Source organism: Gopherus flavomarginatus, chromosome 10 (assembly GCF_025201925.1).
Source record: "Gopherus flavomarginatus isolate rGopFla2 chromosome 10, rGopFla2.mat.asm, whole genome shotgun sequence".
Classification (NCBI taxonomy): domain Eukaryota; kingdom Metazoa; phylum Chordata; order Testudines; family Testudinidae; genus Gopherus; species Gopherus flavomarginatus.
The window spans coordinates 80,543,507-80,568,561 of NC_066626.1; the positions used below are offsets into that span (position 1 = coordinate 80,543,507).

Below are 25,055 nucleotides of genomic sequence, written 5' to 3' on the forward strand. Positions count from 1 at the left end.
GCGCGGGCAGCCCGGGGGCGGGGCGGGGCGGGCGGAGCCCAACGACCGGCCAGGGCGGCAGCGGGGGCAGATCCCGGTGAGCGGCCGGATCCCGCTGAGGGGAGGGGACCGAGTCCCGCGGGAGCCGGGACTTGTTACCGGGGAACGGGCTGGATCCCTGCGCCGGGGGGGGCTGGATCCTGGCGGGGGGGCGGATCCCTGCACCTGGCGGGGGAGGGGCTGGATCCTGGCGGGGGGGCGGATCCCTGCGCCGGGGGGGGCTGGATCCTGGCGGGGGGGCGGATCCCTGCGCCTGGCGGGGGAGGGGCTGGATCCTGGCGGGGGGGCGGATCCCTGCGCCTGGCGGGGGGGCGGGGACTGAACCAGCCTCCGGAGGTGAATACCCCGATCGCAGTGGTGCGGGGGGAGGGGTGATCCTGGGTAGAGGCTCCGGTCTGACCTACCAGATCCTGCCCGTGGGCAGCCAGGCTGAGGGCAGCAGAACCGGGCACGTCCCTGGGAGGGGGGCCGGGGAGTCGGGGCTCCTGGGGAGCCTCGGGGTGTTGAGCACATGCTGGGGGCTCAGCCCTGCCGAGAGCCACGTAGGTTCCTGGATACGCAGCTCTGGGCGTGGGGAGACTCGGATGATCACGGGGATTCCAGTCACCAGGCCTGTGTTCAGGGCATGGACCCCGACCTCATCCCCACCTGCAAAGTGCTGAGCTCCCCCGGCGCACTGTACGAATAACTAATAATACAATAACCAGCCGAAATGTACCGGCCACCTGGAGCCGACCGTTCAGGCCTTGGTCTGGGGGAAAGAGCACGAAGCCGAGGCTGCGGGAGGGCAGGTGAAATGCCGAGAGAGAAGAGAGAGCGGGGGAAGGACATGATCAGGCTGGAGGATAAAGAGGAGGAGTGTGGCTGCGGGATGCCAGATAGGCTGAGGGGGTGAGATGAGGGAGGCTGGAGCGGAGGAGGCCCGGGGAAATGGGAGGGGTGACCTGGGTGAATTTGGGTGGAAGGGTTAGAATCTGGAGCTGGCACAGAGGGAGAACCAGGTGGCTGGATGAGAGGAGCTGGAGAAGGATGGGGAGCAGCGTGAGGAAAGACTGGGAACTGGGCAGCCAGAGATGGGGCTGGGATGTTGGAGGTCTCCCAAGAGAAGACCCATGGGAAACATCTAGGTAGCACCATAGCATTTGAGCACCTTGCCTCTAATGTGTTTATCATTCCCCCACCCCCTGAGATAAAGAGGTACTTTCATCTCCATTTTTCACATGGAGGGAATGAAGCCCAGATAGGCGACGACCTGGATATTCCAAGGTATTTTGGCACCTGACTTCCATTGAAACAAGACCTTTGAGGATCTGGGCCTCAGTGTCTTGTCGAGGTCACACAGGAGGTCTGTGGCAGAACAGGGACTTGAACCCAGGTCCCCCAACTCCTCGCTAGTGCCCTAACCATTGCACCGTCCATCTTCTCAGCTGATATAGGCCTGGGGGGGAAGGGGAGGCTCAGGAGGTGAATTGAACATCCTCTAATGTGCCACTTTGCCCAGTCAGGCTGGCGTGCCCACCATGGAGAAATACCACGTGCTGGAGATGATTGGAGAGGGCTCCTTCGGGAGGGTGTACAAGGGGCGCCGGAAATATAGTGCCCAGGTGAGGAGAGATCCAGGGAGGGGCTCTCTGAGGAGGTGGGTGGGACAGGAATACAGCGCCCAGGTGAGATGTGAGGAAAAGGACATATAGGGGAAACAAAACACAGGGCTGAAGAGTTCTTGGTATACAGCTCAGGGTTCTGTGACTGGGCCTCCAAGTCCAGGGTCTCTGACAATCATATGTGTGATCCTCACCAGATAGTTTCTCTGGTAGTTTCCACTGTACGTAAGGTTGCACAACAGTTTCCATTCTAATCCCCTGCTTTTACATGCTCAGCACTTTCTGGAACATTCCCCTTAGGGGCTGATACATTCCAGGCTTTGTTTGCACTTGATGGGGAAATTAATTTGTTTTAAATTTTCTGGTTATTTCTGAATTTGACAGCTTGATTCTCCCTGTACCTTTTAGACAGGTGCAGCAAAAGCAACCAACATCTGAAACTTGTTCTGTGCAGAATCTCACTGAGGTCTGGTACCTTGGTTTGGTCTAGATAAAAAATAGGTTTTGATTAACTCCTGACAATTTGCAGCTTAGTTACTGAGCCTGTGCAGCTGCAGCTGTCATGAATTCTACAGGTTCACACACTGATTTTGGAAAGGCTTTTGACCCCGCCTCCATTTCTACTGGCACAACTGTTCACCCACCGTTTTGCCTACAATTCATTGCAGATGCAGTTAGTGGCACTTAGATGTCTGGTACCTGATTTGCAGCAGAATAAGGCAGTTATATGACTAAGTGCTACAATTTTCACAAGTCAGTGTGTGCAAGATTCCACCCAGGAAACCTGAGGCAACTTTTAAAAATCAGAACCCCAGAGAAAGATGCAGCCTGCCCATGGGCAGACCTAGCTACACTCACGCTTTACAAAATTTCCCAGCACTGAATTGTCATACTTTTAAAATGACTGAAGTTTTTCAACCCTAGCTTGTTTTGTAGATCTCGCTGAGATCTATCAGTTAACCATGTTTGAAGAAAATCAGTTCAAGATTTTAAAAGTTATGAACACTAAAACACAGGAAACTCTGGGATCCCCTTAATGCATGTCCAGTGCTAAGGTTACGTGCAGTTAGGCTGACCAGACGTCCCGATAAAATGGGGACCATCCTGATATTTAGATGTTTGTCCCATGTCCCAACCAATTTTTGGTCGGGACCCAATTTGTCCCGGTATTTCATTCTGCCAGCAGCACTCCCCTTTTTCATTTTTTTTCCCCTCGCTGCTCCACCAGCAGCACTCGCCCCCCCTCTCCCCGACTGCTCTCGGCTTTTTATTTTTTTCTCTTGCTGCTCCGCCGGCAGCACTCGCCCCCACCCTACCCCCAGCTGCTCTCAGCTTTTTTTTGTTTGCCAGCGCCACCCCCCCATGTGTCCCGATATTTTCTCCCTCTCATCTGGTCACCCTATGTGCAGTGGTAGGGGAGTGTAGACCTGGCCGTAGCCTTCCACTCTAGCAGTCACTAGTTGATCCTTGCCTGACGGGGGCCTGGGTGGGAGCAGTGGTGGGTGCAGCTCCCAGCTTTGTCTGCTTTGGCAGGTGGTGGCGCTGAAGTTCATCCCCAAAGTCGGGCGATCGGAGAAGGAGCTGAAGAACCTGCAGCGGGAAATTGAGATCATGAGGGGGCTGCACCATCCCAACATCGTCCAGATGCTCGACAGCTTCGAGACTGACAAGGAGGTAAGAGGGCGTGTGTGAGAGTGGGGAGGCGCATGCATTGTCAGCTGCACGGGTTCTCCCAAGTAGCTGTAGCTGGGCCCTTCCCGCGGGGGCTAGAGATGGGCTGATACTTCCAGCGAAGCCATCAGGGCAGGCGGCCCTGGCTGGAAGGAGCAAGCATTGGCCTTTCCAGTGACTCTGCTGCATGTTTCTCGCCCCACCTGCCGGCGGCTGGGTTTGTGCCTTGCTGCACGGGTGAGTCCCGCTGTCAGACTGCACAGCTCTTGTCTCCCTCTGCTGGTTCCCCCAGTGATTCCCCTTCCCTAGGGCCCAGCAGGGTGTTTCCTTCGCCCTTTGGGCTAAATCCCGAGGCCTCGCCCCAGAGTGCCACTAGGAGGCTGTCTGAGCAAAGGCTAAGTCCAGGTCTCTTGATCTGGCCAGATGCGCTAGAAACAGTGTCCTCACCCGGTGCGTTTCCCAGCACCAATGCTACAGCCACTGGATCCCGTCCCCAGGGGTCTCCAGGACCCAGCTGGGGTTCGCACCTGCTCCCCGAGCTCCCACGATCCCTTCCTGCTGCCTCCCTGCAGGTGGTGGTGGTGACGGACTACGCGGAGGGGGAGCTTTTCCAGATCCTGGAAGATGATGGGAATCTGCCAGAGGAGCAGGTAACTATGTGACACTGACGCATCAGGGCTAGTTGGAGTCATGTCAGGCCAGGGGCAGGAGGGTGGCAGGGGGCTCATGGTCCTGCAGGAAGTGCCGATGTTGCTGCTTCAGACAAGTGGATATCAGCTGGCTGGACGCTGCTGAGGCTTTGGTCTGGGGCTGAGCCTCCAGAGGGGAAGGAATCGGAGCCCAGATGCAGGAGCGGGAAGGCTCTGATTGGCCAAGCGGGAGAGAGAACTCACCTTCCACCTCGACGCGAGCTGGGTTCAAATCTAGCCTTAGGCTACAAGTGACATGAACTGGCTGCGTCTCAGCCCACTGCTCACCTGCGTCCAGGGCTGCAATAGGGATGAGGGGTGAGTCGGGATCAAAAGGCTATGGCAGAGCTCTGTGCCTGGGCGGGGAGCCCAAGACTGTGATAACCAGAGGCTGTTGGTCAGGATTGAGGGGCCCTGTCAGAGCTGGATGTCTGAAAAGCCTTGGGCTGTGGATTGAGACAGAGGGACATCGGCAGAGCTGTGTGTGTGGACAGGGCTGGGTTGGCAGGGGCTGCGGGTCGGGAGTGAGGGGCGCCGGCAGAGCTGTGGGGAGGCCCAGGGCTGGGCTGGCAGGGGCTGCGGGTCAGGAGTGAGGGGCACTGGCAGAGCTGTGAGGGAAGCCCAGGGCTGGGCTGGCAGGGGCTGCGGGTCAGGAGTGAGGGGCACTGGCAGAGCTGTGGGGGGCAGGGCTGGGCTGGCAGGGGCTGCGGGTTGGGAGTGAGGGACACCAGCAGAGCTGTGGTCAGGGTGTAGACTCGTCCGCGGAGGCCTCAGGGTTGCGGTGTCTCTCAGGTTCAGGACATCGCCTCCCAGCTGGTCTCCGCCCTCTATTACCTGCACTCCCACCGGATCCTGCACCGCGACATGAAGCCCCAGAACATCCTGCTGGGCAAAGGGGGCGTCATCAAGCTCTGTGACTTCGGGTAGGTGCCCGAGGAACTCGCATGCCCTTGGCATCGGGAACGTTGGGGCATTCGAAGGGTTCCTGGGCTGGGGGCGGGGCTCTCAGAGGCAGAATTAAGGGGCTCCATCTTGTCCGGCAGGTTTGCTCGCGCCATGAGCATCAACACCATGGTGCTGACGTCCATCAAGGGCACCCCACTGTACATGGCCCCTGAGCTGGTGCAGGAGAGGCCCTACGACCACACGGCCGACCTGTGGGCTGTGGGCTGCATCCTGTACGAGCTGGTCGTGGGGACTCCGCCCTTCTACACCAACAGCATCTTCCAGCTGGTCAGCCTCATCGTCAGGGACCCCATCAAGTGGCCCAAAACCATGAGCCCTTCGTTCAAGGTAACAAGGAGGAGGGATGGGCAGGCCCCTGCACCCCACAGAGCCACAGTTGCCCCAGTTCCAGACAGCCCCCTCCCCTCCCATGGCTCCAACAGCCCCTCGTCAGGCAAGGTCACTGAACCCCCCTTTTCCCGGGGATGGGCTATCCAGGCCAAATTCCTGCTTGGGAATCATGAGCCGTTCCACTGACTCCCCTTGCAAACTGGATTCTTCACTTCCTTCCCTGGTGAGCGATGTTGCTGTGCACGGTTGGATGGCTGCGGGGGCTCACCACAGAGCTGGCTGCAAGGGGAGTCAGGGTCCTGCATGTTCTGTGTGTCGTTCGGTGCAGGATCTGCCTCCTGCTGCTGAATCGTCCTCTGGAATCTCAGCTTCCGTTTAAACAAATTGCTTCCAGCCCTTACAGTTGTGAAGAGCCAGCAACGCCTGCCTGAGTTTGTAGACAGCCTGAAACAGCAGCTCTGAGGGACACAGACTGGCCCATTAATCTCACGGGATGTTAACTCTGAAGCATAATGATGAGATGCCGTCTGCCAGCTTTGAACTATTTCAGTCAGTTCAGCAGAAATATGGGCAGGAGGGATAGCTCAATGGTTTGAGCACTGGCCTGCTAAACCCAGGAGTGTGAGTTCAATCCTTGAGGGGGCCACTTAGGGATCTGGGGCAAAATCAGTACTTGGTCCTGCTAGTGAAGGCAGGGGGCTGGACTTGATGACCCTTCGGGGTCCCTTCCAGTTCTAGGAGATAGGTCTATCTTCAGATTTTATTTTATTTTTATCCATTTCTGTCCACTATGCCACGCTCCCTTCCCAAAGCCAGGTGTGGAACCCAGGAGTCCCGACTACCCATTAGGCTAGTGCACATGTCCAGTTCATCGTGTCCCAGCAAGAGCCAGCAACTTGATCATTGCCTGTTAGCTTCACTCCCTCTGGGGCACCTGGCATTGGCCACTGTCGGTAGACAGATACTGGGCTAGATGGACCTTTGGTCTGACCCGGTACGGCCATTCTTATGTTCTTAACTGTGGGGGCACAGAGAGGAAAGGAGTGTGACAATGGGTCTCTGTGCCCCTGGGCAGAGCTTCCTGCAAGGCCTGTTGATGAAGGACCCTCGCCAGCGCCTGTCATGGCCGGAGCTCCTGTGCCATCCCTTCATCGCTGGACGGGTCACCAGTGAGTGCCCCCCCCCCCCGTTCCTGCTGGACCGGGTGCAAAGCCACCATCACCACCCGCAGCCCGGCCACCCCCTCTGCCTCATCTCCCCTGGATGGAATGGGCAACTGCCTCGCCCGGCCCTGTCTCCAAACACCCCTTGAGACACCAACCCCCCAGTCCATGCCAGTCTCCAGAGTGCCCATGGGGTGGCCTGTCCCTTCCAGTCCCTGGCGCGTCCCCCACCCCCTGTTATGGTTGCTGTGGTCCCTGACTGGGCTCACCCCCCCACTCCCGGCAGTGATCGATGACACGGAGCAACACGGGATCGCAAACCCCTTCACCAGCAAGCTGCCCCCGGAGCTGCAGGTGCTGAAGGAGAAGCAGGCTCACTCGCTGGCCCCCAGGAGCGGCCAGTCCAAGATCCTGAGGAAGGCGCGGCAGAAGATGGCCGAGGAGGCCCGGAAGAAGGTGTGTGTCTGGTGTCCTGTGGGCTGGCAGAGCCTGCACTCCAGCGGGGCTGGGAGCTCACTGGGACACACCGGGCCTAGGAGGGAACATGGCCAGGGGCTGGGCAAGAGACCGCTGAAGGTCCCCGAGGAAGTGGGAGGTGGTTGGGACAGTTACATGGGGAGGGCCCATGGGGGATCAGGAGTGAGATGGGAGTCTGGGGTGTTGGTCAGTTACATGGAGAGAGATCCCCTGATGACTGGGGGTTCTGAGTGGGGACAGGAGCCCGAGGGATTGGTCAGTTACACAGATACGGCCCCAGGGGCTGGGTGAGAGTCGGGGGGAGGGGGCTTGGTCAGTTACAGGGAGATGGGTGTTGGGCTTGTCAATTACAGGCAGCCGCCGGCCCCCCCCCCCCCATGAGAGGAGTGGAGGCAGGAGTCTGGGGGCTTGGTCAGTCACGGGGAGAGAGACCCCCCTCCCCATGATAGGGGAGTGGAGGGAGAACTCTGGGGCTTGGTCGGTCACAGGGAGAGAGACCCCCTCCCCCATGATAGGGGACTGGAGGCAGGAGTCTGGGGGCTTGGTCAGTCACGGGGAGAGAGACCCCCTCCCCCATGATAGGGGACTGGAGGCAGGAGTCTGGGGGCTTGGTCAGTCACAGGGAGAGAGACCCCCTCCCCCATGATATTGGGGTGGAGGCAGGACTCTGGGGCTTGGTTGGTCACAGGGAGAGAGCCCCCCCCATGATAGCGGGGTGGAGGCAGGAGTGTGGGGGCTTGGTCAGTTACACAGAGATCTAACCTGGCTGAAGCTCTTTGGTCTCTTCCAGGAGCAGCTGAAGGCAGACGCGCTGTGTAAAAAGGAGGCAGCCCGAGGAGGTCTGGGGCACAAACCCAAAGCAGCCCCTGGGAAGGCCACTCTCAGGGCTGGGGAGCAGACAGCCCGCGCTCTGGGATCCCCTCCTGGAGATAAGACCCAAGCCGTCCTGGGGGAGGAGCCCAACGAGGCAGAGTGGGAGACAACCGAGCCTCCCCCGACGCCACGGTGAGGGGCAGGTGTCACGGCATGTGGGGGAGTCAGGCCCTGCACCCCCCACTTCCTGCGATTCCCCGTCACTCAGCCAGTCACACAGAAGGTTTATTAGCCGGCAGGAACAGTCCCAAGCAGGGCTTGTAGGTACAACCAGGACCCCTCAGCCAGGTCCTTTTGGGGGGCAAGGAGCTTAGACCCCAGACTTGGGGTTCCCTGCCTCTTCCCAGACAGCCCGAAACTGAAACCAAAAACCCCTCCAGCAGGCACTGCCCCCTCCTTCTCTCCCCCTCTCCCCTTGTCCAGTTTCCTGGGCAAAGGTGTCGACTCTCCCCACCCCCCATTCCTGGCTCAGGTCCTGTCCTTCACCTAAAGTCACCCCCTGCTCTCCCATCCCCCATGCAGACAGCCCCGGTAAAAGTAAACGACATTCCCCGGTCAATCCACCCCCCTCCCAACTGTGTCACCGCAGAGGTGCCCTCTGTGGGTTTCCGGGCGGGGTGGGGGGACTGGGCTGGGGGGCCCCCGTCAGCGAAAGGTCTCTAGCTGTACTCCTTCCTGGGCAGGGAGCACCGGATCACACAGGATTACGAGCGGGAGTTCCCGGACATGGAGATGGGGGCTCCTGTGCCGGCGGGGGGCAGTGAGGTGGGGCCACGCGGCAGGCGCAGCATTGAGACCGTGGACCTGGAGAATGAGGTGAGACGTGACGGGGTGCGGGCTGGGGCCCTTGGGAGCTGGCGTGAGGGCGCTGGGGAGTCTGGGGCAGGTGTGGCCCCACTCCCCTCAGCCCGATGGTATCGAAGTGGCCGTCTCCCCTCTCTTGGGCCCTTTGACCTAGGAACTGGATAGTGACGACGAATGGCAGCAACTGATCGAGGCCACGGAACCCGCCACCATGCAGCTGAGCACGCCCCTGAGCCTTCTGGGGGACCCGGCCTTCCTGCAGCGCATCCGGGCCCGGCTCCAGCTCTCCAGCCAGCAGGCGAGTGGAGCCAGCCGGGGGGAGCGGGCTGGGGCCAGCAAGCAGCTGCAGCGGTTCCTTATTCCCGGCTCGCTATTCAAGGAAGGGCTCGGGACTGGGAGGCAGGAGGTCTGAACTCGGTTGTCAGCCGTGTTACCTTGCGGGACCCAGGGAGGGAGGGGGATAGAGAGTGTGTGTCTGTGTCCTGTGCCTCAGTTTCCCCATCTGCAGAATGGGGGAATCATGATTCTGACTCTCTTCCGTAAGTGCTTTGCGTAGGCATGGAGACAGGCGAAGGAAGCACCTAGGACATGGGAAGCCTTCCCCTCCCCCTGCATTGGTGCCCCTGGGGGAAACACCTGGATCCCTCCATCCCCTCTCCCATCCAGGGGAGGAAATTTCTCCTCTGTCCCCAGAGAGCCGAGCTCTCCTGTTTGGTGGATCCCTGCTCTGCCCCCTCCTCGGGGTCAGAGCCTGGGATGAGGGGAGCCTGGTGGCTGGCAGACATGCTGCCTATGCCAGTACCAGGGTGCCCCCATCACAGGCCCCTTCTCTGGCCTCTCCCTTCCCAGGTGCTGGAGGGGATGTTGGAGGGAGCGTCTCATCTCCGCCCTGCCCTCCGCGTCCTGGTCAACCTGCTTGCCACCGGCTGTGACTCAGAGCTTCTGTGCAGCTTCTGCCAGGCCGCGGATTTACCTCAGTTCCTGCTGCACCTGCTCGGGCAAATGCTGCAGAGCGCCAGCAGCAGGCAGGTGGGTGTGCGCGTGGCCCCCCTAGAGGCTAGTTCTGCACGTGCTGAGATGTGCCAGGTCGCCGGGGCAAGAGGCGGTGGGGGGCCATTGCCCCCTCGAGGCTGTTCTGTCATCACGCTGCGTGAGCTCTCTGGAGGCCAGTTGTGGCCCCGCTCCAGCGCTGGGTGTGCTCCCCGTTGCAAGCCCGTCAGAGGGGGAAGGGTCCTGTGGTGCCCCAGGTCTGGGCACTGCCAGCCGGTCAGAGTGGCGCTCCCTGGCACATGGGTTCTTTCCTGCTCCCGCAGCAGCCCTGGTGCATCACGCTGCTGACGGACCTGGTTGGCGTGATAACGGCCTATTTCACCAGTGAGTCCCACCTGGACCAGAGCTGGAGGAGGAGAAGGTAGAGTGGCCGCCGGCGGGGGGAATGGCCTGTACTGGAACCGGAGTCTCTGAGAGGCACTGCACTGAGATCCTCTCCCACCCTTCTCCCCACCCGCCCCACATGTGCCAGCTCCGTCCTTGCATAGGGGGAGAGACCTGAACGTGGCCCCTCCACAGAATGGTGTCCTCCAGAGCTCTCAGAGCACTTGTGGAGGACAGTCAGGATCAGATGGGGAAACTGAGGCACGGAGGGATACCCCCGGATTCCGCAGGGTAGCAGAACTGATGAGTTCAGACCTTCTGTCTCCCAGTCCTGAGGCCTCCCCACTGGGCCACGGCACCTCCGCTGGGGCTGACCTGCCCGTTAGCCAGACGCCTGCCTCCCTGGGCTGCCCTCCCCTCCCCCGGGAGCTCTGCAGTACGGGCGCAGCTGGCGGATCCCGTGAGGAGAGCTGGTCCCGTTGCCTGGTTAAGTGTGCAGTTCATTGGGCGACCCCTGGCCCCCAGTGCCTCGCCTGCACCAACACCCGCCTTCCCCAGCCTGCAGGTTTTCCACGAGGCGGCTGCCGGCTTCCTCTCCCTGCTGCCCAAGCTGCTGGCCCAGCCAACGGATGTCGAGACGAGGCTCAGCGAGCAGAGCAGCATGGTAAAGGTGCCCCTCCCGCTCCCCCATGCTCACTCGCTGGGCACCTCCCGGGTGCTCCTGCGGCCCCGTGTGCGGCCTCATTCCCGTCCCCTCGCTCCTTCCTTGTGCCTCTCCCCGCCCCTCTGCCAGTCCTGCCCCGGAGGGTCAATCCTGCGGGCTTCGGAGCCCCTCGCGGTCATGGCCCAGGATCATCTGGGAGCCCCTCCCCTCTCAGGCCTAGAGCCTCCGCCCACGGCCTCCCCTGCCCTGCCCTGCGGTGATGGCGGCTCTCTGGGTCTCTGCAGTGCTTCGCCCGGCTCTGTGAGCGCATGGACGGCAGCAGCCCCTGTGTGTCAGGGCCCTTCTACGCCGGCCTGCTCGCCGAGCAGCGCCCCCTGCTGGACACGCTCCTCCAGGGGGCCACCATGGCGCAGCCCACCCGGGAAGGTAACGCTGCCCCCGCCCCTGGGATGAGTGAGGGGATATCCCCCCTGGTGGGGTAGCCCCACATCGGGCTGGAGGCTGGGCTTGCTCCGGCCCCGCGGGCTGGCGGGTCCCAGCGAGCTGCAGTCACTGCCCACGGTTCTCTGGGCCTCACTTTAGTGCTGGGGAAAGTCAATGGCCGATGGCCCTGATCAGAGCCAGGGGTAGAACAGGCAGTTCCCCTCCCCAGCCCTGCTGGGGCCCCTCACTCCCGACCTGCAGCCCCCAGCTAGACCTGCCCTGGGCTCCGCCCCGCCCCCCCAGCTCTGCCAGTGCCCCTCACTCCCGACCTGCAGTCCCCTGCCAGCCCAGCCCTAGTATCCCCTCCCCAGCCCTGCTGGGGCCCCTCACTCCCGACCTGCAGCCCCCAGCTAGACCTGCCCTGGGCTCCGGCCCCCCCCCCAGCTCTGCCGCTGCCCCTCACTCCCGACCCGCAGTCCCCTGCCAGCCCAGCCCTAGTATCCCCTCCCCAGCCCTGCTGGGGCCCCTCACTCCTGACCTGCAGCCCCTGTGCACTAATTTTCCAGCTGGCTCTCTCTCAGCAGCCCGATCTTTGTTCATAATTACGTGTCTTTGATCTTTTGTCCCTGCCCAGAGCCAGCACGGGAGGCGAGAGCCGCACGGGAGCAGTGGGAGCGTGGGGCAGATGTCTTCACAGCAGCACTGGCCGCAGTCTGCAGTCTCCCCATGGGGCGGAACGGGTGCCAGGAGTCCAAAAAGCAGGTCAGGAGCTCGGACCACGCACGGTTCCTTCCCAGCCCTGTGAGGCTGGAGGTGACGCTTCCCAGTGGGGTCGCTGCCACCACCCTGGCCTGATCCAGAGCACTTTACAGACGCTGCCCAGGGGACACTGGCGTGCAGCTACCTCTGGGGTGGAAAGTGGCAGGTGTCTAACAGTGCCCAGCAGTGCCACGCCGCAGCTCAGCACAGGGAGTAAAGGAGGCTCCCGTAGCCAGTGGAACACACGGGGGAATTTGGGGAGGGAAAATGCGATTAGCCCCGCGGGGGTCTGAGCAGGACGTTGGGTAAACACCCTGACTGAGGCGCAGAGACAGCGTGAGAGGGTCTTAACAGTCCTGGGCGGGCTGGGCCACGGAGTTACACTTCCTTCAAAAGAGAAGGCGGCATTCCTCCAGGGCCATGCTGGGCATTGGGCCAGCGCTGAGTGCCGGGGAGAGCGCCCCCTACTGACCCCACCCTGCTCCCTGCAGCACAGCGCCCCCTAGTGCCATGCTGGGACCAGCACTGACTGCCAGGGGAGAGCGCCCCCTACTGACCCACCTCACCCCTGCAGCACACGCCCCCTAGTGCCATGCTGGGACCAGCACTGCCTGCCAGGGGAGAGCGCCCCCTACTGACCCACCCTACCCCCTGCAGCACAGCATCCTAGTGACATGCTGGGACCAGTACCAACTGCCGGAGGAGAGCGCCCCCTACTGACCCACCCCACTCCCTGCAGCACACGCCCCCTAGTGCCATGCAGGGACCAGCACTGCCTGCCAGGGCAGAGCGCCCCCTACTGACCCACCCCACTCCCTGCAGCACACGCCCCCTAGTGCCATGCAGGGACCAGCACTGACTGCCAGGGCAGAGCGCCCCCTACTGAGTGCCTGCAGCGCAGCGCCCCCTAGCGCCAGGCTCTGGCTCAGAGGCAGGAGCGCCCCGTGCTGAAGCAGCCCCCAGCTCCCTGCGGCAGGTGCCCCCTACCACTTCGGTCGCTAGCGGGTCTCTGGGTCTGTGATCCTCCTGGCTGCTTTCCCGCAGGTGGCCCAGCAGGTGGCAGAGAAGCTGGCGGAGGAAAACAGCCGGCTGTTAGCGAGGCTGCTGGCGGGACTCGAGCGCCCGGCCTGCTCCCTGAACGTGCTGAAGGTAATGGGTCCCGCACTGACCCCACCGTGCCTCCATTGCCCCTCGGTGGGGCCAGTGGCATGGGGCGGTGGGTGGTGTGGCCCCCAGCCGTGCTCCCACAGCGCGGCACCCACGGGCACCAGTCATGCCAGGTGGTAACGAACCCACTGCTGTCATGGGGGCAGACCTCGGCCATCCTGCCTTCTGCCTGCTGGGTCCCTTGGGGCCCACCTGCGATGTGGGGTCACCATGAAACCGAGCCCACTGCAGCCTGCAGTGTGGGCATGGGTCTCTGTTCCCCTCCTGGGGGCAGGACACTTCCTCCCCCCTTCTCCTTTCCTAGCTGGGCTCCCTGCTCTGTGTCCCCCCTGCGTTGACCTCTGCTCTCCGTTTGGCCCCCAGGTCCTGTACTCCTGCTGCCACGCCAGTAGAAGCCTGTGCCGGCTCCTGGCAAAGGGGCAGCAGGTGCCGAGCTCCCTGGTCCGGCTGCTGAAGGGCGAGGTACGTCCCTCTCGCCCCACGGAGACCCCCGGGGGGTGGGGGAGAGAGGGACGTGGGGCCCTAGTGGTAAGCAGAAAGGACTGTACCAAGAATCGTAGGGGAGTAATGTGGGGGGAAGAGGAAAGGGGCCTGGGAGAGGGAGGTTAGCCAGGGCCTGACAGGGGAGGAGTTGGGTCCAGTTTAGTGAGAGGAGGGGGAGGGAGGGCGGAGGTAACTGGGAGAGGAACCATTGTCCCAGGTTGGCCTCTGGTCTGAGCAGGCCAGTGATTCAGTGGTGCCCACCCTGGCTGCCTTTGCCCTCCTGTCCAGCGCCCGCCCAGGGCTCTGCCCCCCGCCCTGAGCTCTCTCCCTCTGCAGGTCCCGATGGGGGAGCGGCTGCGGCTGGCAGCCTGCGAGGCGTCGCTGCACCTGCTGGCCCTGCTTACCCTCCAGCTGCAGGCTCTCCCTCCCCGGTAAGCGTGTCTGCCCCCACCCCGCGCCTGGCCTGGGCAGGGACACTGACCAGTCAGCGCCTGCTGGGGGGTGAGCTGGGGGGGCGTCGGTCTAGTCTACTCCACATGCCCCCTCCCCAGTGGCTGGTGGCCGCAGCAAGATCTGCTCCTAGCTGGGATCCCCGCCGGGGCAGGGCTGTGGTTAGCGCTGGACCTCCGCGTGGGCAGAGTGTTTCAGGCTCTGGCTTTGTGGCTGCAGCACCGACCCCAGCGGGGCGATAGGGGGCCCTGGGCTGCGGGGAACAGGATGTGGGGCTCAGTACAGACCCCAGTGCGGCACTAGGGGGCGCTGGGCTGCTGCGGTACCTGGCTTTTCCCGAGAAGCAGGCTCTGGACCCTCCTGCCCTGGCTTCATTCCGCCCCCCCGAAAGTCCCCGGCGGTTTGTTGACTTACGGGCTCTTGTGTCACCGTGTTGCTGTGTACCGGGACCCAGCTGCTGCCTTGCTTCCCAGAGGTGGCTGCCTTTCCATGCTGGGGGAAGTGATTGCTGTCTGTGAGCAGTTTGCCCAGCTCTGTAGGGCCTGCTGGGGTGAGTCAGTCCCCGGCAGGGAGCGATTTCCCAGCTTCTCCTGATGCCTGGGTCTGGGTCGCTGTGTTTTAGGGTGGACCTGGTGGTGAGCACTGCAGCTGAGCTATTCACCCAATCGGCTGTCGTCTCCCTCGTGGTGAGTCCGTCCCCCTGGCACAGCCCCTCCCAGCTGGCTCCTATCCTGGGAGGGCTTGAAACGGCCTAACCCCCATCTGTGTATGGGCAGAGCCCTGCATCTCTGCCTAACCCTTCCCAATCGGGGAGCTGGCTGCTGTTGGACTGTTCCTCCACTCAAGCGGAGACGTTCACAGTCAGATCCCCACAGGCGGAGGGTAGGGGGTCAGTCTGACTGTTCCTATACCCAGGGCGAGATGCTCACAGTCAGATCCCCATGGGCAGGGGGCAAGGGGTCAGTCTGACTGTTCCTAGATCCAGGGGAGACACTCACAGTCAGATCCCTATGGGCAGGGGGTAGGGGGTCAGTCTGACTGTTCCTACACTCTGGGGGAGACGCTCACAGTCAGATCCCTGGGGACAAGGGGTAGGGGGTCAATCTGACTGTTCCTACACTCAAGGCGAGATGCTCACAGTCAGATCCCCATGGGCTGGGGATGGGGGTCAGTCTGACTGTTCCTATACCCAGGGTGAGATGCTCACAGTCATATCCCCATGGGTGGGAACTAGGGGGTCACTCTGACTGTTCCTACACCCAGGGCAAGATACTCACAGTCAGATTCCTGTGAGCGTGGGTAGGGGATCAGTCTGACTGTTCCTACACCCAAGGCGAGATGCTCACAGTCAGATCCCCATGGGCGGGAGTTGGGGGTCAATCTGACTGTTCCTACACCCAGGGCAAGATGCTCACAGTCAGATCCCCATGGGCTGGGGATGGGGGTCAGTCTGACTATTCCTACACCCGGGGCGAGATGCTCACAGTCAGATCCCCATGGGCGGGGACTAGGGGGTCAGTCTGACTGTTCCTACACCTGGGGCGAGATGCTCACAGCCAGATCCCCATGGGCAGGGGAAGGCGTGCCGGAGGAAGGGTGTGGCCAGCTGTGTGTATCCCTGGACTGTACGGTGCTGAGCTCTCCCCTTCCCTGCAGAGCGCCGCGGGATTCCTGCTGGCTCAGCTCGGCCAGCACGGTGCAGCCATCGAGGTGGGGCATGAGGAGGCCATGCTGGCCATGACGAATGCACTCACCGCACCTGCTGAGGTAAGGGGCGACCAGCCAGGGAGCTGCCCCGTGGGAGGGCATGGCCAGGAACCCCCAGTGCACCCCAGCGAGGGGACAGACAGGCTGGGACGCCCTGACCAGGCCACCTGCGGCTCAGCACGAATCAAGCCCGGCCCGTCTGATGCCGTGGGAGCGATTGGAACTGCCCAGTTCTAAAGCCCCATGCCCAGCGCTGACCTGGGCCCCTCCTGCCCCACTTCTCTTCCAGCTGCACCTGCCCCTACCCCTGGGCGCCGGCCTCTACGATGGATTCCTGCTTCTCCTGCTGCAGCTCCTCGCCCAGGTACCTCGCTGCCTGGGTGGATCTGGCACTGGGACTGCCTTGGTGGGAGGGCAGCTGCTGGCGGTCGGGGGGCTGGTCCAGGTTCAAACCAGGTGTCCCAGATCCACACATTCGGGGTTACGCCCCCAGCTGTGGATCGGTCTCTTGGTGCAGCCTCTTCTGTGTGCCAGACCCCCATAAGGTCTCACTCCTCCTCCAGGGTCAGCCCCGTGGCCTCCCCAGACCGGACCCTTCAGCTCCAGCCCGCCTGCTTCACCCCGTGAGCGCTGCTGAGTGGGGATAGAGCGCCACCCACTCCGCAGGGATGAGTGCACCTCGCTGAGCATTCGCAGTCACTTGCCCTGCGCTGTCTCAACAGGCCACAGAGAGAAGTGAAGGATAATCCCTAGCCCGCTCTGGTCAGCCCAGAGCCCAGCTAACTGCAGCAAACCCCATAGGTCCCAGGCGAAAGCCCTGACTCCTTCCTGCCACTAGCCCTGATTGCCCCCCCTCCCCCGCCTCATCCCTTCCCAGTCCTTTGTTCTCCAGCTGAGGGCATGGCTCTGCTTCCCTGCCGAGAGGTGGGAAAATCCATTTCCCTCTGGGGCGTTGGTTGCTGGCTGTCAATGGCCTGGGGATGGCTTCACGGATTCTGCATTGATGGGGGGTCAGCCAGTCCTTACATGCCATTCATACCTGTCTCTTAGCCTGCCCTGCGACCAAACGGTCCTTCCCCCCGACAGGGTAACAGTGCAAATGGGGGGAAACTGAGGCACACACGGGCTTCCTGAAAATGTAACAGGAATGTCTGGATGCCCATGACTGAGCAGGAATGGCTGAGCTGGGGGGAAGTGTGAGGAGAACACATGGGAGTGGCCAGCTGACAGGAGGCTTCCTAGCTGAGGGGGGAGCGGAGAGCATTGGGTATTAGCTGTCACCAGTTTAAATCCAGCCCGGCTGCTCTGCTCACATGGGGCAGGCACCTTGTCTCCTGCTGTGGCTGTTAGGAGCCAGGCTCTTCCTTGCAAAGGGGACTGTGAAAGCAGCTGGAAATGAGGGGCCAGCCCCACCACACCTCCTCCACAGAGCTGCCTGCCGCAGAGGAGCCGGAGAGGGAGCAGGAGCTGCCTGCAGGGACTGGAGCCACCCCTGGGTGCGGAGCTGCCAGCCCCAGTGGGAGAGGAATGGCCCCGGGATGGTGCAGTGCCGGAGGAGAGAAGTGAGACCAGGAGACAGAACGCCCAGCACGCTGACAGCTCCATTCCCAAAGCGAGCCGTGATCTGGGGGTCTCCCTGAGGGGGCGCTTGGTGCTTCTCACCTCAAGGCCCTTTAAGTCGGCACCAGCTGGGCCCCCGACTCCCTGGCCCTGGGACTTGCCCGGGGAGCAGCTGCTGGAGAGGAGAGCCGGCTGTTACGTGATTGCAGGTGGGAGGGGAGGCGGGGGCTGGCCCGTCGGGGGGCGTGTGTGCCCGTGACACCAGCTCTATTGTGATGTGGCCTTGGAAGAGTCTGAGCCCTGGCTGGGGTCCAGTCTGGTGAGGTGCTGACACCCCACCCTGGCTCCCCCGGGACCAGCCCTTGCTTCAGTGGGCGTGCGAACTGCCTACAGGGCTCTGGCTTTGGCCTTGGGTGGTGGCGAGGGTCGAGGGTGCTCCGCCTTGCGCGGCGCGGCCCACCAACTGGCGTTCTCCCTCTGCCAGGGCGACGCGGTGACCGTGCGGGGCTTTGCTGGCTCGGAGCTGTGGAATGTCGCCTGGCACCGTTTCGCCATGATGCTTCGCCTGGCCGCCGCCGAGCCAGTGATGGAGGGCGAGATGCTGCGGCCAGGCCAGCCCGCTCCAGAGCCAGACTGGACCCTCGTCTCCCCTCAAGGTAAGGAGGGAGGAATGTCACCTTCACCAGTGGCCTAAGACTACATGTCCCAGAATGCCCTCTGGGTGGCAAATATCCCCCACGTCTGGCAGCTGGTACGGGGGTACTTCGTGCAGGATCCCACAAGGGCTGGAAGCTGCTTCCTTCACGCAGGGCAGCTCTTCACATGAGCTTCTGGAGATGTGGGAAGCAAAGATTCCTCACTTGCTAATCCCCATGGAGACAACTGAGATGAATGGATTCCCTCAGCCTGGAGCTCCGGCCCGCCCGACCCATTAGCATGGTGTCACAGAGTCCCCGGGTGATGCTCTGGAACTGCTCCCCACCAAGCCAGGCAGGACTGTGGGGAGCCTCCTCTCCCTCGGAGCAGACTTGTTCAAGGAAAGAAGCTCACACGTCTTCACCTCCTGGGTCTCTCCTTGGAGCATTCAGCATCCTCTGCCCCTCCGTGCGCTTCCCACAGCGAGCCCGCCCCAGCGGGGTCCTGGGGAAGCCACAGGGTCCTGCACCCCCACTTTGCAGTCAGACGTGACTCTCAGCCAGCCAGTAACACAGAGGTTTGTTCGATGACAGGAACGTGGTCTAAAACAGAGCTAGTAGGTACAGAGAACGAGACCCCTCAGCCGGGTCCATTCTGGGGCCCAGTGAGGCAGACCCCCACATCTGAACTGCAAAACCCCCTCCAACCCCTCCTCCTCTGCTGAGTTCCTTTCCCGGGCCAGGAGGTCACCTGATCTCTTTGCTCACCTTTAGCATCCCCTTGCAGGGGGCGGGAGGGAAGGGCCCCGGCCATTAGTTGCCAGGGAGACAGCATGTCAGTGATTTATGCACACTGGCCTTTACACCACCACCTAGAGACTTAAGAAATGCACAGGGGAAACTAAGGCACCCACACCGTATTCAGAGGAAACATTAAGAACAGTCCCACTTCGTCACACGTGGCTCCTGCGGCAGGTTCCTTTGAAGACTCATACGTGTGCCCAGATGCAGCCTGGCTGGTGAATTTTTGAAGGGTGAAGAACGTGAGGAAGGACGGCCCAGTGGTTAGCCTGGCGCTCAGGAGACCTGAGTTCCATTCCCAGCTCCACCACAGACTGAGATTGTCACTTAGTCTGTCTGGGCCTCTGTTTCCCAGCTGCCCAATGGGAATGACGGCCCTGCCTCCCAGGAGGCTGTGAGGTGCTCAGATACCCCAGTGATGGGGGGGTGGCGATAGGTGCCTTAGCTGGAACTTCAGTTGAAGGTTTGTGTCTCGGTGTGGAGCCTTTCGTGTGCCACCCGATCTGCCCAAGCATCTTCTGCCTCTCTCCTGGGTTCAGCCCTTCCCTCAGGCAGTGGAAGTCTGGTCTCTTGGTTTATACCCAGCGCCCCCTCGGCATCCTGGGACGTTAACATGGCCTTATGAGGCCAAGGCTGGTGCTTGGCGACCAAGGTGATGGGTGCCTAAGACATCCAGATTGATTTGAAGATGGCAGCCTGTCTTCCTGGGCAGCGACCTCAGCCACAGAGCCAGTGAGCCGCAGGGGCCAGTGACTAAGCCGGCCTATGCCGGGTCCTCAGTTCCTGCCAAGGTGGGGCTGGCGTCCCTGCCTGTCCTGGGAGGCAGCAGCCGTCAGGCTGGGAGCTGGCAGGAGAGGAACAGGGAAGCTGCTCTGGAGAGGAGGGGACAGCTGAGCCCGGGGGGCACAGACCCCTGGGTGGATTGCTTGCCGTACAGCAGGCCTCTCCCCAGGAGATCACATTCAGGGTCACTTGGACACTGGGACGTAGCCTGCCTCAGACCCATTCCCAGGCAGCTCTTCTGGATCCTCCCAGCTCGACGGATGCTTCACTGGCTCTGCCTGGTCTCGGGCAGGAGGAGTGGAGACCTGATCGCAGGAGCGCTCCCCACTCTGCCTCACGCCTGCGAGGCAAGATGAAGCGGACTGGCTGCCCCAGAACCCCCCCAGCACCGGGATGTGGGAGTGAGGGGGGACAGGACTCATTGCTCACCCCTCGTTTCATCTGTCTGCCAACTTCCCCTCCCCTGCAGGCACCACGCTCTTCCTCAGCCTGGCCCTCTTCGTCTTCACCCGAGAGCCTCACCAGTGCCTTCCTCAGCTCGCCCACCCCGACAGCGTCATCATGGCAACCTTCCCCAAGCTGCTGTCCCTCGACTTCCTGAGTCACCTGGCGCAGACGTGAGTTCCAGCCAGTCAGGAGCTTGGCTGGGCGGGACGTGGGTGGCCGGCGGTGCCACGGGGAACTGGGCTCTAGAGAACACGCTAACTCGGAGAGGTGCAGAGAAGCGTCCTAGAAAACCTGCCTCAAAGAGCCCAATGTCTGGAGCTTATCAAAGAGACGGTTACAGGGAGACTTGATCAGTCTCTAAGTAGCTACATAAGGAACAAATGTGAGAACAGGCTCGTCAGTCTAGCAGAGAAAGGGTTAACACAGTCCAGTGGCTGGAGCTGAAGCTACACTGGAAAGCAAGTGCATTTTTAACAAGGAGGGTCATGGACCACCGGAACAACTTCCCGGGGTGGTGGTAGAATTGCCGTCACTGGTGGGTTTTCCACCAAGACTAGGTGTTTCTCGAAACGCTCTGCTCTAGGAGCGATTGGGGGGCAGGTCTCTGGCCTGGGTTTCACAGTGGTCTCTGCTGGCCTTGGAATCTAGACCTCTAAGGGTCACTGAGACACAACTTGCCCTGGTGGCTTGTGCGTGCCTGCTGCAGATGGCCGCACTCAGATAGCCGGCACAGTATGGACCCATGGGCCATTGGTGCCCTGAGGAACAGCACAACCACTCAGACCTCCCCACTGGGCCTAGAATTGTGGGGCTCATCTATCTGATCCTCTCTGACCCCTTGACCTCAGGCAGGTGGGGGAGGATGGTGACCCCGAGCTGGTCTCAGCTGTGGTGCTCCAGACCTGCCAGCTGCTCTGCTTCCCCTTCTCCTTGGACGTGGACACTGAAACCTCCAGGTGGGTCTTGAAGGCCCTGAGAGACGCCGAGATCCCCGCCCATCTCCTCCAGGTACCCAGGAATGCTCCCTTCCTCTCATTGCTTGGGCTCTGGAGCTGTGATGAACAGGCCCCAGGCTATCTGGACTTTCTCTCTGCCCACCCCACCTCTCTTGCTCCCCACATGCCAAGCAGAACCATGGAGACCTCCCCTCCAATTTCTGCCTCTTGTCTATGGTGTCTGTCTCCATTAGACCGTCCATTCACACCACCCTGGCCCATTCGAGTCCTCTCAGCAGCTGCCATCTCTCCTCATCCTAGGTCTGCTGCCACCATCTGCCCTTCTCAGAGACCACGCTTCCCATTAGCCTCCTGTGCCACCTCGTCCTGTCCGACAAGCAGGTCATCGACCAGTTGGTGGGGGTGGCTGCTGCCTCGGACCGCACCACCGCCTTCCTGTCGGACATCTTGCTTTCGGACAGCCCTCTCCTCACGATGGACCTCCTGTCCCTCCTGACCCACGTGGCCCGGGCCTGTCCCGCTCACCTGCCTTTCCTCCAGAAGATCCTGGGCGGCTCGGACTCGGCCTACCAGCTGCTAAGCCACTTGCTGTGCCACCAGGAGCACCCGATACGCGCCAAGGCCTGCAGCCTGGTGGGCAACCTGCTGCGGCATGGCCAGGACTTCCCCCGGGCGCTGCGGAGCCAGGAGGGCCTGCTGGAGTGTCTGCTGGAGTGCCTGTCGGACCAGGATGAGAGCGTGCGCAGGTCGGCCAGCTTCGCGGTGGGCAATGCTGCCTACCAGGACAGCTCCCTCCCGCACGCCCTGGGGAAAGCTGTGCCCGGCGTGGTGAGGCTTTTGAGCGACCCCCAGGCCAAAACCCGGTGTAATGCCGCCTCCACTCTGGGGAACTTGGGCAGGCAGACAGCGGAACTAGGGGACGTGCTGATCCAGAACAGAGCCCCCCATCTCCTGCTGGACATGGCCTGCCACGACTCCCAGCCAGCTGTGCAGGAGGCAGCTCTGATCGCACTGCGGTCCATCAGCCAGCAGCCAAAGATACATCAGGTCAGGAGTGCCTTGTCAGATTTCTGGGTGGGGGGCCTGAATTTCAGCAGGGGTCCATCCCCCTCCCCAGCCAGGCCTGTCCCCTGTGGTTCCCTCCCCACCCCTGCCTCACTCTGGGCCCAGCCACTCGCAGGGCTTGGGGGGCACCAGCCCATTGTTAAGGGGTGGCAGTGTGGGCTTCTGCATCGTGCCCACGCCCCACATGCTGGTCGCTCACTCCGAGTCACTGTAGCTCCAGGAGACTGCAGTGATGGGGCACGGAGCCCGGGGCATCTCACCGCCACCATTTGGGAATTCCCGGCTCTCTCCCCATGGGGAATCCTGTCTCGTGCCCCTGGGGCAGGGAAGGTGGGTGGCAGTCTTATGCCCCGGGGGGCGCAACCTAAATGATGCTCCTGCACCAGGTGCCATCCAGCATCCCTCTGCATCCAGAGCCCTCAGGCCCATCCCTCCATCTTCTCATCCTGATTCTGTGAAGAGCTCTGAGCTCCACATGTTGCCTAGGAAGCTGCACTTTAGGCCTTGAGACGTGTGCAGACTAATGGGCAAAGAGGGTAGATGGGGCAGGGCCCCCTGGCAGGGAATGCGGCTAAGGCAACGCTCAGTGCAGCTCTGTGATGAGTGTTGTCTCCGTTGGGTTCCAGGTGCTCGTGTCTCTCAAGGCCAGCGAGAAGCTGCTGGCACTTTCCGTCAGCGAAGCTCAGACCGGTTCCTATGGGAGCCCCCGACCGTCTTCAGCGCATCACTGCAAGAAGCTGATCCACCTTCTGCGCCCAACACACAGTGCCTGAGAACAGCAGGTCTCTGCTCTGGGAGAGACCATTCCACCCGCCTCTTGAGGACGACACTTAGTGCCCGAACTCTGTCCAGAAACAGAGGCCACCACCCCCATCTCCTGAGACCAACGCAGTGCCTGAGCTTGGAGTTGGGGGAGACCACCCTGACAACAGCTGGTCAAGAAACATATCTGATAAAGACAGAGATGGGTGAAATACGGTGTGTGTGTGAGAGAGAACCTGGAACAATTCCTCCTCTTGATCCAGACCTCCGCTCCCCTCTTTGCCAGTCCTGAGAAAGATCATGCCAGCAACTCCCTTTCCTGTCCTTTCATAGAGATCTCTCCAACCCAAATGTGGTGCCCCCCAAACTTCCTCAGGGACAGACGTTGGTTAATGCCTTATCTTGTACTATCTCCACCCCTACCACACTTCATTCCAACCCTGTTTCCAGGCTGAATCCAACCAACCAGGTCTAGCTTCTACTTAGAGGTTCTTCTGACTCCAAGCGCCTTCCAGGGAAGGAGCCTCCAAACCTAAAGAACCCAGCTTTCAAAAAGGGGTCTCATGCTTACTGAGCTGTGCCTTATGGTCACCTAGGCTGAGCCGTGCAGGGGATCCAGCCCCAAGATCCAGTGTGCCTTTGGCCTCTCCCCATCTCAGTCTCTCTCCCACCAGAGAATTGCCCCATTTTTCCCCATCCTCCTCGAATGAGCTCCAGCAAGATCAGATTTAATTGAACCAGATCCTGGATGGACTAAACCCAACACGAAGCCTTGATGGTTCAGGCACTCTTTCCAGGACACAGTCCACATACTTACCTTCACCCTGCACTTCCAGAGTTTAACTGCAGGGTCCAGGTGATACAAGCCAGACTCAGCATCAGATTCCCAGCAGAGTTGGAGCTCATGGTGTGTCCAGGATTCTGTTCACAGCTGCTGACATCTTCTCTTCTGTGGTGTGGTTGGGGATTGTTTCCCTGGCTCAGCTTCATGAAGACGGGTTCACTTCTCCTGTTATTCCTGGAGTGTGTGGTGGGGATTCTACTCTATGACTCTGACTGAAGTCTGAAGGTTTCTCCTAATCTAGTGCTCCATCATGCTAGGACCCACCGCCTTTGTGGATGAGAACTGAACAGTCAAGTGCCATCAGCTGAACCTGCTAGTGTTCCTTAATCAGCCAGAAGGGTCACCTTTGGGCAGTGCCAGGCACTTCCTCCCTGAGGTTCCATGTACCACCTCAATGCTTGTGGGTCCGAACAGACTCGATCCGATGGGTTCATAGTGGTATTTGGGTGTCCATAGAAGCCCTTGGCTGGACTTATCCAGCCTGCATTTTCTAGCCATTTGTAGTGACTCTTTTATAACAGAGACTTTGTGTGACATTGGTTTGGAGTCACTTTTCTAGATTTATTTTTTGTACTATTGCATTTACATTTGTAATTTATTATAATAAACGACTCTTCCCTTCCTGGGAAAGTTTCCTGCTGAGCATGTGGATCCCTTAAAGAAATGAACAGAACTGGTATTTGGCCAGCGTGTCATGGGCTCCAGGGATCCCAAAGAGCTTCACTGAAAAGCATTTCAGAGCAGCGAAAATCTAGATCACTGATACTCTAACCTGTGGCTCCTTGGGGCCCTGCAAGAGTCTACATAAGAAACCCAAGAATGGCCAGACTGGGTCAGATCAATGGTCCATCAGCCCATCTTCCAACAGTGGCCATTGCCAGGTGCTTCAGAGAAAATGATCAAAACAGGCAATCATAGAGTGATCCATCTCATCTCCCAGCTTCTGGCAGTCTGGTGTTTAGGGACACCCAGAGCAGGGGGTTTGTCCCTGCCCATTCGGGCTAATAGCCGTTGATGGACCCATCAACCATGAATTTATCTAGTCCTTTTTTTGAACCCCCTTATAATTTTTGCCTTCACAACATCTCCTGGCAACTAGTTCCATATCTTTTTTGAGATGGGGCGACCACATCTGCATGCAGTATTCAAGGTGTGGGGCTACCATGGATTTATATAGAGGCAGTATGATATTTTCTGTCTTCTTATCCATCCCTTTCTAATGGTTTCTAACATTCTGTTCACTTTTTTTGACTGCCGCTGCACATCGAGCAGATGTTTTCGGAGAACTATCCACAGTGACTCCAAGATCTCTTTCTTGAATGGTAACAGCTAATTTAGACCCCATCATTTTGTCTGTATAGTTGGGATTATGTTTTCCAGTGTGCATTACTTTGCCCCTTATCAACACTGAACTTCATCTGCCATTCTGTTGCCCAGTCACCCACTTTAGTGAGATCCCTTTGTAACTCTTTGCAGTCTCCTTTGGACTTAACTATCTTGAGTGATTTTGTATCATCTCCAAATTTTGCCACCTCTCTGTTTTCCTGCGGTCACCCTTG

At 60.5% G+C, this 25,055-nt stretch overlaps 1 protein-coding gene across 9 annotated transcripts; it reads left to right on the forward strand.

Annotated features, from left to right (window-relative positions):
* Nucleotides 1–71: 71 nt before the first annotated feature.
* STK36 (serine/threonine kinase 36) lies at nt 72–24,138 on the forward strand. Of its 9 annotated transcripts, XM_050916987.1 has the most exons (28): nt 360–581; nt 1,266–1,305; nt 1,545–1,643; nt 3,177–3,317; nt 3,887–3,964; nt 4,796–4,926; nt 5,047–5,296; nt 6,375–6,468; nt 6,749–6,918; nt 7,730–7,944; nt 8,496–8,628; nt 8,771–8,914; nt 9,466–9,645; nt 9,930–10,027; nt 10,549–10,654; nt 10,939–11,080; nt 11,712–11,839; nt 12,881–12,985; nt 13,367–13,465; nt 13,823–13,917; nt 14,559–14,622; nt 15,593–15,703; nt 15,933–16,007; nt 17,688–17,859; nt 19,892–20,039; nt 20,718–20,877; nt 21,126–21,872; nt 22,517–22,755. In XM_050916987.1, the coding sequence occupies exons 3-28, from the start codon at nt 1,560–1,562 to the stop codon at nt 22,661–22,663; spliced, it is 4,017 nt and encodes a 1,338-aa protein (XP_050772944.1). In that variant the 5' UTR covers nt 360–581; nt 1,266–1,305; nt 1,545–1,559; the 3' UTR covers nt 22,664–22,755. The 9 variants fall into 9 exon arrangements, with proteins under 9 accessions (XP_050772947.1, XP_050772948.1, XP_050772944.1 ...); XM_050916990.1 differs by lacking the exons at nt 360–581; nt 1,266–1,305 and adding an exon at nt 72–76; XM_050916983.1 differs by having other exon boundaries at nt 360–1,384.
* The last annotated feature ends 917 nt before the right edge of the window (nt 24,139–25,055 follow it).

Coding starts and splice junctions, on each gene's coding strand:
- STK36 (XM_050916990.1), top strand. CDS start 1,560: ATGGAGAAATACCACGTGCTGGAGATGATTGGAGAGGGCTCCTTCGGG. Junction 11,081..11,711: donor GGCGCAGCCCACCCGGGAAG/GTAACGCTGCCC, acceptor GTCCCTGCCCAG/AGCCAGCACGGGAGGCGAGA. Junction 11,840..12,880: donor GCCAGGAGTCCAAAAAGCAG/GTCAGGAGCTCG, acceptor GCTTTCCCGCAG/GTGGCCCAGCAGGTGGCAGA.